The sequence below is a fragment of the Mytilus edulis genome, chromosome 2, assembly GCF_963676685.1.
Source record: "Mytilus edulis chromosome 2, xbMytEdul2.2, whole genome shotgun sequence".
Classification (NCBI taxonomy): Eukaryota; Metazoa; Mollusca; class Bivalvia; order Mytilida; family Mytilidae; genus Mytilus; species Mytilus edulis.
Genome location: NC_092345.1, coordinates 88352569 through 88365877, shown reverse-complemented (window position 1 = coordinate 88365877; position 13309 = coordinate 88352569). Strand labels below are relative to the sequence as shown.

Sequence of the window (13309 nt, the reverse complement as noted above, 5' to 3'; positions counted from 1 at the left end):
ATGGAACTTTGTAACTAAATGAAAAGGTTTTTAATAAATTACAAATGTCTTGAACGCTACTGCCAAATGTAAAAAATACCACACAGAAACAAAAAAGCGATGATAATATTATGGTGATTATCATAACATTCTGATGCTATAACAAAGGTCAAAGAACAAGTGATCTATAAAAAAAGTCCTTATAAGTGTATACTGACACAGCTCCTGTACATTGATAATCATGGATGATTATCACAATGAATTTTGTAAATCAAATTTGTATATGAATCACACATTTATGGGGGAGTACGATTAAGCACTGTTAAATTCAACATTTTGTTTGCACTGTAACTGCGAAAGTTGAGTATGATTGTAATGAACCCCCCACCTCTTGGAAATTCCTGGCTACAGGACTGCGGATGCTGTCAATAGAAGAGGAATATGATGTGTCCTTCTGAATATCAGTATATAACGCTTCCTAAACCCCACTATCCATTGAACAGTAATACAATTTTGTCAAAATTTGTATGGTTCACCTATTTGATTGTTCATTTTTGCAGAAAATGTATAAATGGTTTTACAGTAGAATTAGAAGCTAGAAAGAGTCACTATTGGGTTAATGAAAATTTCAAAAGAGCATCCACTTTATTTGAACTTGGGTGGATAGTTGTCTGATTGGTAATGGTTGTTTTTGCAGTTAAGAAGACTCAAAATTCCTATTGCCTTGACATATCCAATAGGACAAAAAAAAATATACTTAGTCTAACCTAATTTTCTGTAGGTATTCATTAAAATCTTACAGCTGAACAAACCAAACCATTTTGGACTGATATAATAGTGTAATAATCCCAGGAATCATGTAGCATGGGAGTTATATGCCATTTGCTAGTCTGAACTCGAAGTCAATGATTATTTTAGAAAAGAAATGTGTACTGGCTGGATTATTGATCAACCAATTTTATCATAATCATTAGTAATATTGTTTATCTTAATAACTTGTCACTTAATTTGTATATGTTCCAGACCATATGAGTATTTGGACCATACGCGTATGGTCCAGTACGAGCTAACCAGCTAACTATATATGTTATTAGATCATATGGGTTAAATTTAAACAAATTAACATTAATCACAATCTTTATTTTTAGGTTTACTAATTAATATTATTACAATTACACAGATAAAATGAACAAATGAACAATTGAAATTATATATTTGTTTAATTGTATATATCTTGATCCTTATTTTGGTACTCTCAACCAATGTTACACTTGCTACCACAAGTAACATACTAATATTTTTTACATTTACATTTTTGCAGTTCGTGTATGTTCCTTAGCATTTGCATTTTTCGTAAAGTTGCTAAATATTCTAAAACAATTGTCCTTCCACATTATATTTACTTCCAATATTTTCAATTTTAGTGTTCATAATTCAATTATTTTACTGAGTGATTGACATGCTGAATACAAGAGATTAACAGATTCAATTAGTGTGAATTTTTTAAATCAATGAAATATAAAAGTGTTTTTTTTTCAATTACGGTACAATGAAACTGTTTTATATCAATTTGAGAATTAAGTTATATTGATCTGCTATATGCATCTAATTAACTTTGCCAACTTCTTAATATTAGTCAGACAGTACGCGTACGGTCTGACCGTATGAGTATTTTGAAAAAGTATGCATATGGTCCAGACCGTACGCGTACGGTCCAATTACTTATACGGTCTGGAACATATATATTCAAAAAGAGTGCAGCTTGAAAAAAAAAGTAGAAATTCCTTTCTGTTATTCTTTCAAAAAGGACACAACTTCAAAAAAATCAAACCTTAAATACACTTTCAGTATAATATATCAGAATAATTTTACCTCTGTTGCTAGTCTAAGAATATACATTGGTAAACCTTCCATATTGGGTACAAAGTCATCTATCAGCATTGGTAGAGTTAAAAGGTTTCCAGACTGAAAAGAGTTAGTAATTAAAACATTGTTATAAAAAACAAAGAAAAAGAGAAAATTCTGCATGTCCCTTTCAAAAATCATCTTATAAAAACAAGCATGATAACCATGGGAAGCATTCCCAAACAAAATTTAAATGCATCTTCAACAAAATCAAACTGTTATTGTCTGAACTGTATAATAAATCACTTAGAATATTAAAATGCTTCTCCTTCTTGACTACGATGAGCGATATATTTGCCTCATCATTAAACTGTAAGTTAACACAACGTCACCATACAAATGCCCATAGACTCACTTAGTATCAGCTCATTCTTACATTTCCTGTGTGAATGCCTTTTAGTGTCGGACATTGTTTTGCTTTATATTTTATTTTACCATCTGCAAGTTAAACAGCCCTAATTTTTAGGCAAGTTCACCGTTTACCTGAATTTATCTTTCAATGATTGTAATACCCATCACAAGCAAATGTTATAAACAAAATTAGTAATTTATCCCAGAATTTTGCCTTCCGCTTAAAATATATGCTAAGTATATTTAGGATAATCCTACTTTCTCTACTATTACTGATTTCAACGCATTTGAAACTAAAGTCTGATTTCTGGAATAAAATCCTTAATCTTAATATAACATACACTATCAAGTTCTATTGAGAAATAATCTAGTAACATCTCTGATTTACTGGTGAGAAATTCTACAATATATTTGGCTAAGTCTTCCTTCGGTCCATCAGCCTCTGTCCATCCACTCTCTTCTAGGTCTAATGCTAACATGGCTAACTCGTTTAATGGGGCAGGCTCCTAAAACAATACATGTGTATCAGAAAAGAAAAATATTTTTTGCCAGCTTTATTGAATACCATATAATGAGTCTATTTTATCACTGTCTTATCACAGTTGGAAACTTGCAAGGGACCATTGAAATCCTTTAACCAACTATTTGAATTATTCAGTACAATGACTTAAAAATCACATCTATGCACACAAATTTGGTTAATTAATGAACCATGAAAATGAGGTCAATGTCAGGTGTGTACTGTCTGACATACATGTATATTTTGTTGTTTGTTGATGTGATTTATAAGTGTTGCTGGTTTCTCGCTTTTTATATTGATTAGACCGTTGGTTTTCCCATTTGCATGGTTTTACACATGTCATTTTTGGGGCCCTTTATAGCTTGCTGTTCAGTGTGAGCTAAGACTGTGTTGAAGACCGTACTTTGACCTGTAATGGTTTACTTTTATAATTTGTGCCTTGGATGAGAAGGTTGAAAAGAGAGCAGCAGAAACGGGCCTTTCCATCAATCAAAACAAGACCAAAGTGTTAAAGTCAAACACAAAGTCCCAAGCCAGTCTGATGGTTAACACCCAAGCATTAGAAGAAGTGGAATCCTTTACATACCTTGGAAGTGTAGTGGATAATCTTGGCGGCTCAGATAAAGATGTAAAGATCAGAATTGGCAAAGCCAGAACTGCATTTAACATGATGGGGTCAATCTGGAAAGCACGAAATATCACACTTAAGACCAAAATACGCTTGTTCAATTCAAACGTAAAAACCATTCTCTTATATGGAGCTGAGACTTGGAAAACAACAAAAAACCTGCTTCATAAACTTCAAGTCTTCATTAACAACTGCCTCAGGCGCATCCTTAACATCAGATGGCCTGAGAAGATATCAAACAAAGATCTTTGGGAAAAGACCAACCAATCCCCAGTTGATGAAGAGTTAAAAAAGAGAAAATGGCGATGGATAGGACACAGACTGAGGAAGCCAAAAACTAACTTTACAAGGCAAGCCTTACAGTGGAACCCACAAGGAAAGCGTAGCAGGGGCAGACCAAGATACACCTGGAGAAGGAATGTTGCAGCCGAGATGGAGAAAGAAGGGTACAAGTGGCACGATCTGGAGAGGCTAGCAAAGAACAGAACAAGGTGGAGAAATATCGTTAGTGGCCTATGCTCCACCAAGGGGCAACAGGATTAAGCAAGTAAGCAAGCCTTGGATGAGAGAGTTGTCTCATTGGCACTCATACATCTTCTTAAATCTACTTACATTAATCTTATAGAACAAGCACAATTCACCTATTACTAAAAGCAAAAGTAATGAAAATATAACACTGAAAAGAAGTCAAGGTCAGGTAAATTTCTTGGATTAATACCTAAACATGTACCATTCATTATCATTTAAACAAAATAGAAGTTATGATGATATGAAAATACTTACTGAAAGACGAAGAAGTCCAAAATTTCCAAAGTCAAACACTGTTATCTGATAAAACAGCTCTGCACTGAAAGATTAAAATCAACATATAATTTACATTCCAATTCTCACTTTACAAATATTTTTATCATTCAATATGCAGGAAAACATGTAGTATAATTTTAAAAGGCAAAACGTAATGTTGCATTACTACTAGACTTACTGTAAATTATGGCCTTATAGTTTCCATTTTCATTTTTTTCTGAAAATGACCACACAGTCAAACGAAATCAAACTTTGACGTTCGATAAAGCCCCATTGATATTCAGTTCTTTTTCTTTTATGGTAATACATGTTCAACAAAGCCCAAAAAAAATTAATGCTTTTTATTTTGTGGTTCTACAATACCCCAGAGACATTCAATTCTTTTTTTGTTGTTACAAATATTGTTAAGATCTACTTCTAGTAGGGCACATTTCCATACTTAATCTTAATATATTATGTTTTGATTAATAGCATTCACTATGATGGTATGACCTTGACTATTCATTGATACATTTATTTTTATCATTTATTTATCCCAACTTTTTGTAAATAACATGAAAACATTCCATATTCTGTACCCTTTTACTATTGATTAATATCGTTGGGCTTTGATCAGTTTTTGCAGATATTTACTGTCATTTTATGATTTAATAAAGTCATAAGCATACCTCAACTTCGTGGTATTAACTAAATATAATTTAGTCTGGTGTTGCATTAAAGAAAATTCTTTATCCACACATCCAACAAATGTATTATTTTGAAACATATCCCGCACTCCTGTAACATAATATTTGTTATTATTCACATAATCATACAGAGATTGGTTTCACAGTAAAACATATCAGAGTTATTTACCTTTGTATGTGACACTATATAAGCTAACTTGAGAAAAATCTTTACATAAAATAAAAAAGCAAAATACATGTATAATATTAGATTGGCTATTTTACATTAACATATTCTTTGGCACAAAACAGGCATAAACTTATTTTTTTTTAATCAGAAGCAGCTTTTGTTAATGAGAGCCTCAGGGCCAAATTGTCTGAATCAAAATACTGTATCACTACTAGCCTGTCAACGATGAGGTTGTGATTTTGCATCTGGCATGCGGCAAATGCTTTCAACTCCAGGCTAAATTAACTTTGCCTGATTTAAGTTCAATTTATCATTCATTGGGGCCAAGTTTACAGATTTCAGTCCTATACTATCTTATTTCTAGATCTTGTCTTGCTCATCATATTTCCTAGTAAAAATGTCTTCGTATCTATAAGTTTTCAAAATAATATTCAAAAACAATTTTATTGTTAATTTTGACATAAGGGCAACAACTCCTATAAGAAGTCATCTGACAGTTTTGACATAAATGAACAGCAGGTAGATCTCAACATTCTGAACATTTCTAATTCAGTCAGATTTTCTCTATAAAATAAAAGAAATTGCATCTTAGTAATCTCAACCCCTTCGGTCTTTTTTGGAAAGCAGGGTCATCAGACACATATAAAACTTAATACCACGAGAATGATTATGGCCAAGTTTTATTCAATTTGGTCCCATAGTTTCTGAGGAGAAGATTTTTGTAAAAGTTAATGATGACAAAAGAAGACAAATAGAAAGTGATGAGTAAAGCTGGCTTGGTCTTTAGGCCAGGTGAGCTAAAAATTGAAAATAAATAAAGCCTTTCAAGACTGTATTAATTTCATTGATAAATTAGCTGGTTAATTATCTGAAAGCTGTGGTGCAGGAAGGTCACTTAATATGATGTCAAATTTAGTGCAGAAAGTTTACTAGTGATGTCACCTCAAACGTGTCACAAAAACTAATTGACCCAAAAATGTTAAATTTATGCTTTGTAATTTTGGACAAAATCATGATGAGCCAAAAGTTATTTTATACACATTATCATATCTGTCAAATACATCTTGTAGAAAAAGATCTTTTAAGGTAAGCCTTGACAAATAAGTGACAAGGTATCAAAATGAGAAGGTTATGGCAGGTGTGTATTCAAGAAGTTTGCAGTTTTAATGCCAATAGGTGAGACAATAATACAGAAGTGAAGTAATTTGATAAATTAGATACTGTTCTATTTCCTATTTGAATAGGGTGAACAAATGTTATAAGAAACCATATGTCCCATCTGCAATTGCTGCCAGTGTAAAAATGTAATTTGTTGACAATCCATGAAACTTTTTCAAATTTATATGTTTACACAATTTGACCCCAGAGTGTATGTAAATAAACTAAATACTGTCTTTTGTTTATAAAAAGCTTCTGTCACATTTTATAAAATTCAATAAAGGTTTCACAAAGATATTGATAACTGTAAAACAAAATAAATAGATAGATATAGGAAGATGTGGTGACAGTGCCAATGAGAAAACTCTCCATCCAAATAACAATTTAAAAAAAAGGTAAACCATTATAGGTCAATGTACGGCCTTCAACACGGAGCCTTGGCTCACACCGAACAACAACCTATAAAGGGCCCCAAAATTACTATTGTAAAACCATTCAAACGGGAAAACCAACAGTCTAATCTATGTAAAAAAAAAAGAAAAGAGAAACGAGAAACACGTATAAATTACATAAACAAATGACAACTACTGTACATCAGAAAATAAAGTCTGTAAATGATGGAAGATGAAAACAAATATTTTAAAATTTTTGCTCTATTTTGGTTATAAGAAAGCTTTAGTCCAAATTTTATAAATCCAATAAAAGTTTGTCAAATTTATTGACATTTAAAAAAATTTAACCACAGACTGAACCTAAATGTGAATAACATCGTGACCAACTCTAGGATCGGTTGATGTCTCGCTTTTCCCATATAAATATCTGAGGCTTGACAAAAAGTAGCCATGTCTAGCTTTTACCACATAAATGTCCCAGGCTTGACAAAAAGTGTTCTTAACATACTTTCTCTTTAAAACATATAACGTTGGTTAAACTATAACATTGGTTATCTTCTTTTGATGAAAAACATATTTTGGTGCCCAGTCATGTGCCACAGGAAGAAATACATTTGTAAAAACATTTGTATATTTTGTCTTGTAACTATGGAGGTTATTTCATTTCTGGTTTTGGGTCATCATCATAAATCAGAAGAGAATCATGAATTAATCACTTACCTTGAAGTGTGGTTGAATCAGAGCCACAGTTTATTTTTAGTAAAAATAGCAATCATGCTTGATCTCTGTTGGGGGTCATTTACCTCAATTCCAAAGGGAGATCATAAATATTTTATTTTCCATCATTATTATAAGATATTTTAAAAGAATATTTGATCTTTTGATAAGTTTTATATTTCAGCAGTGAACTTGTTTGATCTTTTTGGGAGATCAGCTGCTAGATAATTCTTACGTCAATGTTTTATTATTTCCTAAAGTTTGAAAACAATTGAGCTTTCAATGATTTTTTACATTTTCTAAGATTTGAAAAGTATGTTCAATTTTCAGTAACTGTCACCATATTTGTAGAGGAAACTAAAACTTGGACATAAGTCTATAAATAAAAGGTCAAAAGGAACATTCTAAACTAGAGGCTCTAAAGAGCCTGTGTCGCTCACCTTGGTCTATGTGCATATTAAACAAAGGACACAAATGGATTCATGACAAAATTGTATTTTGGTGATGGTGATGTGTTTGAAGTTCTTACTTTACTGAACGATTTTGCTTCTTACAATTATATCTATAATGAACTTTGCCCATTAGTAACAGAGAACTATATTTGGTAAAAATTTACATAAATTTACCAAATTAATGAAAATTGTTAAAAATTGACTATAAAGGGCAATAACTCCTTAAGGGGTCAATTGACCATTTAGGTCATGTTGACTTATTTGCAGATCTTACTTTGCTGAACATTATTGCTGTTTACAGTTTATCGCTATCTATAATAGTATTCAAGATAACCAAAAACGGCAAAATTTCTTTAAAAATTACCAATTGGAGGGCAGCAACCCAACAACCAGTTGTCCAATTCATCAGAAAAATTCAGGGCAGATAGATATTGACTTGATTAACAATTAAACTTCTTGTCAGATTTGCTCTAGATGCTTTGGTTTCAGTTATAAGCCAAAAACTGCATTTTACCCCTATGTTCTATTTTTAGCCGTGGCGGCCATCTTGGTTGAATGGCCAGGTCATCGGACACATTTTTCAAACTAGATACCCCAAAGATGATTGTGGCCTAGTAGTTTTAGTGGAGATTTTGTAAAAGATTACTTAGATTTATGAAAAATGGTTAAAGATTGACTATAAAGGGCAATAACTCCTAAAGGGGTCAACTGACCATTTTGGTCATGTTGACTTATTTGTAGATCTTCCTTTGCTGAACATTATTGCTGTTTACAATTCATCTCTATCTATAATAATATTCAAGATAATAACCAAAAACAGCAAAATTTCCTCAAAATTACCAATTCAGGGGCAGCAACCCAACCGATTGACCGATTCATCTGAAAATTTCAGGGCAGATAGATCTTGACCTGATAAACATTTTTATCCCATGTCAGATTTCCTCAAAATGCTTTGGTTTTTGAGTTATAAGCCAAAAACTGCATTTTACCCCTATGTTCTATTTTTAGCGGTGGCGGCCATCTTGGTTGGTTGACCAGGTCACGCCACACATTTTTTAAACTAGATACCCCAAAGATGATTGTGGCCAAGTTTGGATTAATTTGGCCCAGTAGTTTCAGGAGAAGATTTTTGTAAAAGATTACTTTAATTTACGAAAAATGGTTAAAAATTGACTATAAAGGGCAATAACTCCTAAACGGGTCAACTGACCATTTTGGTCATGTTGACTTATTTGTAGATCTTACTTTGCTGAACATTATTGCTGTTTACAGTTTATCTCTATCTATAATAATATTCAAGATAATAACCAAAAACAGCAAAATTTCCTCAAAATTACCAATTCAGGGGCAGCAACCCAACAACCGATTGACCGATTCATCTGAAAATTTCAGGGCAGATAGATCTTGACCTGATAAACATTTTTATCCCTCGTCAGATTTCCTCAAAATGCTTTGGTTTTTGAGTTATAAGCCAAAAACTGCATTTTACCCCTTTGTTCTATTTTTAGCCGTGGCGGCCATCTTGGTTGGTTGACCAGGTCACGCCACACATTTTTTAAACTAGATACCCCAAAGATGATTGTGGCCAAGTTTGGATTAATTTGGCCCAGTTGTTTCAGAGTAGAAGATTTTTGTAAAAGATTACTTTAATTTACGAAAAATGGTTAAAAATTGACTATAAAGGGCAATAACTCCTAAACGGGTCAACTGACCATTTTGGTCATGTTGACTTATTTGTAGATCTTACTTTGCTGAACATTATTGCTGTTTACAGTTTATCTCTATCTATAATAATATTCAAGATAATAACCAAAAACAGCAAAATTTCCTCAAAATTACCAATTCAGGGGCAGCAACCCAACAACCGATTGACCGATTCATCTGAAAATTTCAGGGCAGATAGATCTTGACCTGATAAACATTTTTATCCCACGTCAGATTTCCTCAAAATGCTTTGGTTTTTGAGTTATAAGCCAAAAACTGCATTTTACCCCTTTGTTCTATTTTTAGCCGTGGCGGCCATCTTGGTTGGTTGACCAGGTCACGCCACACATTTTTTAAACTAGATACCCCAAAGATGATTGTGGCCAAGTTTGGATTAATTTGGCCCAGTAGTTTCAGAGGAGAAGATTTTTGTAAAAGATTACTTTAATTTACGAAAAATGGTTAAAAATTGACTATAAAGGGCAATAACTCCTAAACGGGTCAACTGACCATTTTGGTCATGTAGACTTATTTGTAGATCTTACTTTGCTGAACATTATTGCTGTTTACAGTTTATCTCTATCTATAATAATATTCAAGATAATAACCAAAAACAGCAAAATTTCCTCAAAATTACCAATTCAGGGGCAGCAACCCAACAACCAATTGACCGATTCATCTGAAAATTTCAGGCGAGATAGATCTTGACCTGATAAACATTTTTACCCCATGTCAGATTTGCTCTAAATGCTTTGGTTTTTGAGTTATAAGCCAAAAACTGCATTTTACCCCTATGTTCTATTTTTAGCCGTGGCGGCCATCTTGGATGGTTGACCGGGTCACGCCACACATTTTTTAAACTAGATACCCCAATGATGATTGTGGCCAAGTTTGGTTTGATTTGGCCCAGTAGTTTCAGAGGAGAAGATTTTTGTAAAAGTTAACGACGACGGACGACGACGGACGACGGACGACGCCGGACGCCGGACGCCAAGTGATGAGAAAAGCTCACTTGGCCCTTCGGGCCAGGTGAGCTAAAAAGTGGTTCAAATTGACTAATCAGTTTTAGAAGAAAGGATTTAAAAATTTATATGACAAAGAATGACAAGTCATGGAAATGGCTCATACGACCAAAAATGGCCAGGTGAGTTGAATAATATTACTCATGGGTTAGTCAAGTATATAATTTCATTTGTACCTGAGTGTATATTTTTCTTTAATTCCTCTTGCAGACTAAGCACACTTGTCAGTTTTATTTCCCTACGCTTAGAGTTTGCTCCACATTTAGGAGGGTCAATTCCAGATGAACCTTTACTGAAAAAAGAAAGAAAACATAAACAAGAAATGTTGTAAAGGAGTAGGTAAGGTCCTAAAATGGCCTCCCTTTTCAGCTTAAATTTCAAATTTTGATTTATTGACTAATGTCACAATGTATCATAGCTAATACAGTGACTAGATAGGAAATAGGTCCTTTGTTGAAAATTTACGTTCCTGCCTGTAATTTATGACGTCCCAAAAAGTACTTATTTTGATTTCCACGAAAATGTCAATGAAAATTGGTAAATTTCCACGGAATATTGGACAGGAAACATAGAGCACATATGTCGACAACAAAGATCTTTTAAAAGGATGTTTGTAGGGACATTTTACATGTCTTACTTGAATATTCAGTTTGTCGACGCCTGCGCTTCATGTTTCCTGGTCCTAAATGTAGCTGAAATTAGGCCGATCTTGTCAAATTTTGCCAAAATCTCTTATCTAGACCTATTTTGGATGTAAAAATCAAGCTATTAGAATAAAACTTAGACAAAAATAGTTCTTTTTTACTTTCTCACATGTCTTAAAGTCATCTTAAAACATTTTCATATTGTTACAATGAACATTATAATCGGGGCCAAATATGGGCATTACCGAACTTACTCCTTTAAATATAGATAGGGATCATCATCATTGACATTAACTATAAAATTGAAACATGCCAGGGTGTTAATTCTATTAGTATACAAGTAGACACAAATTAAAAACAAGTATCTTAAGTCTTCAATCTGACATGCCTGACACAACATGATTATCAAGGATATTTATATTAATTAAGTGTTTTACAAGGACATATAGTATACAGGGTCTATAAAGAAAGGAAACAGTTTCAGTTTTAATGTGTATTTACTGTAGACTTTACATATGGTAAAAATGAAGATAAACAACAAGCTCCAACTGTTTTCATCAGACAAAGTAAGCAGTAACAAATAAAAAAAAAGTAACAAAGATAAGTCCTTTTCATTAGTCAAAGGAAGAAGAAACAAAGTTAAAACAATTTACATTAGTCAAAAGAAGCAGTTATCAAGTTAAACTGGTTTAATTAGTCAAAGGAATCAGTAACAAAGCTAACAGGAATCTGTTGTTCAGTGGTTGTCATTTGTTGATGTGGTTCATAAGTGTTTATCATTTTTCGTTTTTAATATAGATTACCCTTTTGGTTTGACAGTTTGAACGGTTTTTAATATAGATTACCCTTTTGGTTTGACAGTTTGAACGGTTTTTAATATAGATTAGCCTTTTGGTTTGCCAGTTTGAACGGTTTTTAATATAGATTACCCTTTTGGTTTGACAGTTTGAACGGTTTTTAATATAGATTAGCCTTTTGGTTTGCCAGTTTGAATGGTTTTACACTAGTCATTATTTGGGACCCTCTATAGTTTTCTGTTCAGTGTGAGCCAAGGCTCTATGTTGAAATTGCACTTTGACCTATAATGGATTACTTGATACAAATTGTTACTTGGATGGAGAGTTGTCTCATTGGCACTCATACCACATCTTCTTATATCTACTTAAACCATTCTACATTCGTTGAAGAAAGCATTAACAAAGCCTAACTGTTTTCAATAGTCAAAGACAGCAGTAAAAAATCCATAAGACAAAAATACACCATTTGACTTTAAACTGAACTAATGCCAATGTATACATGTAAAAATAACTTGGTTTAATATAATGATGAGACACCTCCTGGTGAACTTAAGCATTGGTCATCTGAAGCCTGTAGCAATAAGACCAAATTAGAAGACTATATATGTAAACAGGTAAATATATTTACAAGTGTTTACAAGAGCATGTCATACTTCTGATGTTTATATGTTTATTATCTTCCAAGGTCGGAAAAAAACTGTTTATACCAGCACATACATCGTTCATACTAACAGTAAATACCTGTAAATACCAGGAAATTCTGGTCAATTTAAACTTTGATAGGACAATAATATAACAAGAGTACACACACTGAAATGTATTGCCTTCTTTACTTATCATTGATATCATGTTGATAGTCCTAAATATAAAGCTTTACTACAACTATCACATAAACTTAACATGATCCATGAAAATGAGGTCAAGGTCATATAAACCAAACGAGAATACATGTACACCTTACAATCAATCAATACTAGGGATGTCAACGAGTACTTGAGTACTTGAGTATCGCTCAATAGCACCAATTATCGATTACCAAAATGATACTCGACTAATCAGTGTCATGTTATATTTAGAATGTTTTTGTTCTTAAATTAAAAGAATTGATAATTTTTATTGAGAGCACCTTCCGGGAAATAACACATTTATCAAAATTTGACAAAATTTAAAATACAATTGGAATGTTAGCCTTAAACTCTGTACTGTCAGAGCATATATTTTCATCAGCAGGACTGTTAGAAAATACTTTAGTTACCTAACTAAGTAGAGAAATCACCTCGTCCCAGAAATGAAATTCTTAAAGAAGAATAAATTCGTTGAACCCTATATCAACCCTCAGGAAATGATTAAAGGCATTAGTAAATTTTAATCATCACCCCTT

The 13309-nt window shown here is 32.7% G+C and overlaps 1 protein-coding gene across 3 annotated transcripts in view; it reads right to left on the bottom strand.

Moving 5' to 3' along the window:
* LOC139513307 (DNA mismatch repair protein Mlh1-like) overlaps window positions 1–13309 on the bottom strand; it is a 141448-nt gene that overhangs the window by 1085 nt on the left and 127054 nt on the right. For all 3 annotated transcript variants that reach the window (XM_071301694.1, XM_071301695.1, XM_071301696.1), the window contains 5 exons: window positions 10664–10779; window positions 4856–4964; window positions 4167–4230; window positions 2577–2741; window positions 1852–1944 (listed from right to left, as the gene is read on the bottom strand). In XM_071301694.1, the coding sequence (XP_071157795.1) occupies window positions 1852–1944; window positions 2577–2741; window positions 4167–4230; window positions 4856–4964; window positions 10664–10779 (547 nt within the window). The remainder of the gene's footprint in view (window positions 1–1851; window positions 1945–2576; window positions 2742–4166; window positions 4231–4855; window positions 4965–10663; window positions 10780–13309) is intronic.